The sequence below is a fragment of the Prunus persica genome, chromosome G1 (genome assembly GCF_000346465.2).
Source record: "Prunus persica cultivar Lovell chromosome G1, Prunus_persica_NCBIv2, whole genome shotgun sequence".
Classification (NCBI taxonomy): Eukaryota; Viridiplantae; Streptophyta; class Magnoliopsida; order Rosales; family Rosaceae; genus Prunus; species Prunus persica.
This window is the reverse complement of record NC_034009.1, coordinates 8,010,256-8,016,503: the sequence shown is the minus strand read 5'-3', so window position 1 is coordinate 8,016,503 and position 6,248 is coordinate 8,010,256. Positions and strand designations below refer to the sequence as shown.

Genomic DNA, 6,248 nt, shown 5'->3' with positions numbered 1-6,248 from the left:
TAAAGCCAAATAAAAACTTAATTAAACTTGGTAAATCTACGGATAGTAAAATGTAATTTACCCTTTTAGCATTTTAGTTCTGAATAACTAGATGCACTGAAAATCCTTACAGCCCACTTTTTATTATTAATGGGCTCAGGGTCCACCCACAGGACAACAATGGCCCACCCACGGGCCACGGTCACAGTGGGACCGCCTTTACCCATGTCTTCTTTGTCTCCCTTGTTTTGAACTCAAGCTCTACTTTATAAACTCCCAAAAAGCCTATACAAATTGGACTGAAGCTTTCAACTTGGAAGCTTCAGAACCCAAGAATTCCTCTAATGGCCAATCAGTCCTCCTCTTCTTACCCAATCCTTTGCGCTTCCTTCAATCAAGACACCAGGTAAACTCAAAGTTCACATTTTTTTTTCTTTCCAATTTATTTATTTTTCTGGTGGAAATTTGTAATTCTTTCGAATTTGTCAGTTGCTTTGCAATTGGGACAAAGGATGGCTTCAAAATATTCGATTCCAATACAGGGAGGCTCTGTTACGAACGAGGCAAGTTATCGAATTCATTTATTGCTTCCCAGAATCGAACTAAGAAAAAAAAGCACTAGACTTGATTTTTCAATTTTTGTTTATATGGAAAATTATGCTGCAGGTTTTTTTTTTTTTTTTTTGAAATGATTTTTGTAGTGGGCTGTTTCCATTTCTTTTAATATTTACTTATTTTATTTTGATTTGGTTAGCTATTGGAGCTTTCGTTATTGTTGAAATGCTATTTAGCTCCAGTCTTCTTGCCATTGTTGGAGCTGGTGAGGAGGTATGTAATGTAATCAGTTAGTTGTTAGTATTGGATTCTATCATGATAAATTTACTGACATTCTGACTGCTACAGCCATCTTTATCGCCACGGCGTCTCTGTTTGTTCAACACCACAACTGGAACTGCTCTTCGAGAATTAAATTTTTTGACTTCAATACTTGCTGTTCGCATGAATAAGAAAAGGTAACACGAAATTAGTCATCATGAGCTTGTGCTACGAATTTGTCTTGGTTAATTATCATAATAATCTTTAATTCGATGTTTCGAGCTGATATATGATACATCATTTAATTTGTTAACAAAATTTTCGAGCCTAGATATGATAGCAAAGACAATTGGCATATTTGGGACTTGTAGACACTTGTTAAGACAGTTATCGAGGTTCTGTACTATATAGTGAGATTTTACAAAATTATCATGTGATAATGCTCCCCCATTTTAAAGTACCGAATTATTTCGAAGTTCTACTTTGTTTAACCCTTTTTGGTTCTTCTACATACATCTATGCAATGCAATCATATAGGTATGTATGGGCACAGCAAAAGTATGTACAAATACTTGGAAGTACATAGATATAATGTTCTATATACATTGTTTTCCAATAAAAAAACTATAAATGCTTTATTTTTTTGATACTTTTGTAAAATCATTTAAGTGGTGCAGAACTCACTCAGCCCATTGGAGATGGTTGTTAATCTATTAAGTGAACTTCAATTTTTTCTCCTTTCTTGTTGAGGATTTTGATATGCTTTTTTGGGAAATGCAGACTTGTTGTCATTTTACAGGACAAAACATATGTATATGACATAAATAGTCTTGGAATCTTGGACACTATTGATACTATACCAAATTTTAAAGGTGAATTGGGTCACATTTCTTCTTGTACCAGTATGTGGATTCACATTCTGTTCAACCAGCAATCTGCCTCAAAACTTATTCGTATAACATTATCTTTTGTCGTTTTTTTTCATTCTCCTCAGGGCTTTGTGCATTCTCTCCAAGTTTGGAAGGGTGCTTCTTGGCTCTTCCTGCTAGCATCTCCAAGGGATCTGTGTTGTTGTACAATGTCATGGACCTGCATTTACATTGTGAGGTTATGGAATATGATATTCTTTTTCATACATGACAGAAAGATGGTAAAATATGTATGACGTCACTTCATTTTGTTATCTAGATGAATTAATACTTCTGAAAAATGTTTTTCAACATGAATTCAGAGCTTTTGTTTTAATAAGCCTGAGTGTTCTTTTTTACCAGTAATGTGGAAGATTTGTGGTTTTGTTCCTCTTCTATCTTGTTGGTCAATTTTCGTGGTTCTGTTTCATCTACACAGCCAAAAGTATGCAGTAGAGGAAGCACACAAATTAGAAAAATAAATGTTTTTTTTATAAATTTTTCGGAAGACATTTAAAGTAAAATGGTGTAAAGTGGATCCTGCAGTATGCTTCTTTAGATGCCTGCTTTCAAATCCTCAAGAATCAGGATGCTTTGCAACTGCATTTGAAAATATGTAGTCATATTTCAAGAGTATCTGAATTGAATTTTTTATTTTAAAAATAAAGGATCAATCTTCATGGAATTTTATGTCTTTATTTAGTTGTATTAGATATGCAGCAAAAGATACTTCTCTTTCCATCTTCTAATTCTATGTATATTTATATTTCTTGAATTTGAACTACAGATAGATGCTCATCGAGCCCCACTTGCTGCAATGGCTCTTTCTTCCAATGGGACGTACATAGCAACAGCATCTGAACAGGGGACCATTATAAGAGTCCATCTAGTCTCAGAAGCAACTAAGGTGAAGAATAGCAAAAGAATTTCTTTTATCAAATTGAAGGGAAACAGTTCCTTTTATCAAATCCAAGCAATATTTGTTGACCCGCACCTTGGATCTCAAACATATGTGTATATTTATATACTGCATAAGAATTACTGTTCCATCATCTCCTTTCCTGACTTATAACCTACAGCCACTGAAGCAAGTAGTGGCAGTACTTTTAATTGACTGTACTTTATTACAAGTAATATGGAGGTCTAATTAATCCTTCTTTGGCAGTCTTATAGCTTTCGAAGAGGGACATATCCGTCAACTATATTTTCTTTGTCATTTGGGCCATCTACGCAACTGCCAGATATTCTTGTGGGCACAAGTTCTTCAGGTTCTGTTCATGCTTTCTCTCTGGGGTTCTCTATTTATCAAAGGTGAGAACTAAAACTGAACATGTCCTTTCATAACAACTGAACATTCTTTAGTTAGCACATTGATGTTGCACGTACCACATTAAGTCTTAATATATAAGGAAACTGACTCACGTATTTGCTTAATGTTGTTGCACTTTTCTCATGTCTTTAGATAAGTAAAGCTCTAGGCCTTCAGTAGCATTTGCTTATTCTTTTATTTGGTATTTATCTTCCTTCAGCTAGTTGCAATTGCGGTTGCCCTAAAAGAGAAAGGAAAAGCTGTATTAATAAAATTATGTTCTGACAAATGATTAATCCTTATTTTATTTGTTGCATAAGTCTTGCTGTTCAATCTTTGTGTCTAGTAAACTTATAAAAGAGTCTGTTCAAAAAAGTGAATTTACAAAAGAAGATAAAGAGGCAGATCCTTTCAAATCCTTGGTGTTCATGATGTTCATGCAGTACACTTCTCTATGTTTTCCAATGTTAGAGAATATTTTTTCATCCTTCTAATTTTCATTTGTAAATTCAAATCTCTTATTTCTCTCTCTTAGCAGAAGCAAAAGATCAGGAAGTTTTCTTGGATCAATTATACCTGGCTCTGTTACGGATGCATTGGATCCAGCCCATCATGATGTACTTCATAATGCTGCACCAGCAGGAGTCAAAAGGTGGACCAGTTTATAACTTACAATACTGTATGCATTAGTACATTTTTCCACTGGTCTTCTTCAACACAGCACCATAGGTATGGCATATCATGTGAATGGAATGAGACTTATCTGGGCAGTCTGGCTCAGATTCTAAAAAGTCAGTTGACTTCTGGTTGTTTCAAACTCTATTTTCTACTTCTAGGGGAAAAGTTTGCGCCTTTATGGATTCTCCTTTAAACTGAGTGCGGTCTTTGTCTACGTAACTGAACATCTCTTTGATATTAAATTATGATATAGGCGCTTCTGTCAGACCTTGTGGAAACAATTGTCTGGATGAATACTCCTTAATTTCTGGCCAGCCTTGTCTTTTGTTGCTTATTCTAAGTTCCATAGAAGATTAAGTTTGTTATGAAATCTTTTGGTTATTGGCTTTTTGGTATATTTAAGGGTGAATTTCAAAAACATTGCGGTGTGATGCACAATGTGCACCGTGTACTTTTGGAATATAATACAGACCAGAGTTGCAGATCTAGATTTACGAAGCAACAATATGTTTGACTGCTATGTAATTATGAACTGCTTTCCAGTTAAGTAAGAGAAGTTATTGATGAGAATCCATTTTACATTATGATTATTGTGTTGCTGTGGAATTGTGAACTTTCCAGTTAAGCAAAGGAGTTTGTTTATAAGAGTGGGTCTTTATTCTTTCAACTGGCCCATGGATTAGGATTTTGGTCATAAGCCATACCTGGGTTGTCGACGTTTGGCAATTCAGATTTCACTTCTGATATATTATCCTTTCTTGCTATTGTTTTATCTTTAGCCCATTAATTCCTGAAGTTAAGTTTAGTGTTTCATTTTTTTTAAATTTCTAACAGCTATGCCGTGATTCGAAAGGTTGACAAGGTTGCTGATACATCAACTTCAGAAATTGTGGCTTGCAGGTTTGTTACCGGTTGTTGTCTGTAATCTTATAAAGTTAAGTCTCTTCTTTGGTATTCCTTTGTTGACCCTCCCCATTCTCAATCCCTTTCTACAACTTAGGGTTCTGAATTAGCCAGTTGAATAGTGTTCTCAACAGTAAATAATGTACAAAGCATTTTTATGCAAAACGTTTTTCACATGCCCAACAGGAGTGGCTCTCATTTTGCCATGAACTACTGCTGGATTTCTATGAATGATTAAATTAGTTTGAAGTACCAACTCTCATGTTTAAATTTCTGGTTCGTGATGGACTGGTTTTCATTGATGACCACATAAACTTGACGTGCCATCTCTCTGAGTTATAAGTAAAAGTACATTATTTACCAATATGCACTATTGGGGAAGATGTGGAGGCAACAAATTCCTCGCACCTTTGTGCAGTGTAGGTTTTGAATACTGTTTGAATAAAGCTACTTAATAATCTTCTCTTTTCGAGGTTTGTCTGCTTATGTTTTATTTATTACAGTTGTCGATTATTTCTACCTTCTTATTGGCTTGAATTCTTCCTATTTGGACTTTCATTTCAGGGCAACTATTTCCATTATAACATACAATGGGTACTTCCAGGAGTACAATTTAAGCATCAACAATCAGAACGAGTTCTCATGGAGTTTGGAGCGTGAATTCAAGCTACTGACTGTCATCTCAGACGATGCCATCAGCTCCTGATGAAAGTGTTGAATGGATCATCTCTGAAACTAGGGGAAGTGCACGCTATTATTTAAGCCCAGCAGACAGAATTGTGCTAGTATATGCTTCGAGGTCTAGTGACTAGCCTTGAAGGATCATGTAAATTGGGGGTGGTAATTGTTGACACGACACGGTAACAGTAGGTTAGTATTGGGCATATTTTGTGTCAGGATCTCGTCCCAGATAACATATGATTAGTTAACAATTTGTGGTGTGCATAAAAGTGGAGATTTCTAGATATATACATGTGAATAGTTGAAGCCCTTGACCCTTCCCAAAATATGTATCTCTAAATTGATCATAACGAGCGGGTACAGCTTTTCAATAAAAGAAGTAATTATTTGGTTGGTCATAAATGTTTTTGTATCGTTTATGTAATGGTCATCAACTGTAAGTGCCCACAATTGTTAGTGTGTATGTTTCGGTCGGATCAAGAGCAATGACATCCAGCAGCACAATTGTTTTTGTATTGAAGCTCTCATAACGTGGGAGGGGTAATCTTCTAAAAGTTCAAAATTAATTCAAACCATTTTAGGGCTTAAGTTAACACACACCATAGGTAAAATTTGGGGTAGGTATGGTCTGGATTGGATTGGTTTCATCTCAAAATCACGGTCAAACCAATTACAATATAATGGTTTGAATCAGTTTGGTTTTGATGAAAGTCATGAAGGAAACCGAACCAAATCAAACTAATTTAAGACGTTTAGTTCGATTTGGTTTAGCCGGTTTGGGCCTAAAGCCTAATTCCTTCAAAATAAATTACTTTTTGAATACACCTAAATTTTATTTGACTTTTTATTTTTAATGTCAATTGAAATCTGAATTGAATACACCCAAACTTTTACAAACTCTTTTAAAATCTGAATTGAATATACCCAAACTTTTAAACTCTTTTAAAATTTTAATTGAATACACCCATCTCAGA

At 34.9% G+C, this 6,248-nt stretch overlaps 1 protein-coding gene across 4 annotated transcripts; it reads left to right on the top strand.

The window, feature by feature from the left end:
- LOC18792663 (autophagy-related protein 18b) lies at positions 263 to 5,676 on the top strand. Of its 4 annotated transcripts, none has more exons than XR_002269777.1 (11): positions 263 to 385; positions 469 to 542; positions 734 to 807; positions 883 to 992; positions 1,576 to 1,667; positions 1,790 to 1,902; positions 2,491 to 2,610; positions 2,869 to 3,014; positions 3,548 to 3,741; positions 4,525 to 4,590; positions 5,158 to 5,177. XR_002269777.1 is itself a non-coding variant. In XM_007225713.2 (11 exons), exons 1-11 carry the CDS (start codon positions 324 to 326, stop codon positions 5,297 to 5,299), a joined length of 1,113 nt encoding a protein of 370 aa, XP_007225775.1. In that variant the 5' UTR covers positions 263 to 323; the 3' UTR covers positions 5,300 to 5,676. The 4 variants fall into 4 exon arrangements, 3 of the variants coding, with proteins under 3 accessions (XP_007225775.1, XP_020410850.1, XP_020410851.1); XM_007225713.2 differs by having other exon boundaries at positions 3,551 to 3,664; positions 5,158 to 5,676; XM_020555261.1 differs by having other exon boundaries at positions 3,548 to 3,664; positions 5,158 to 5,676.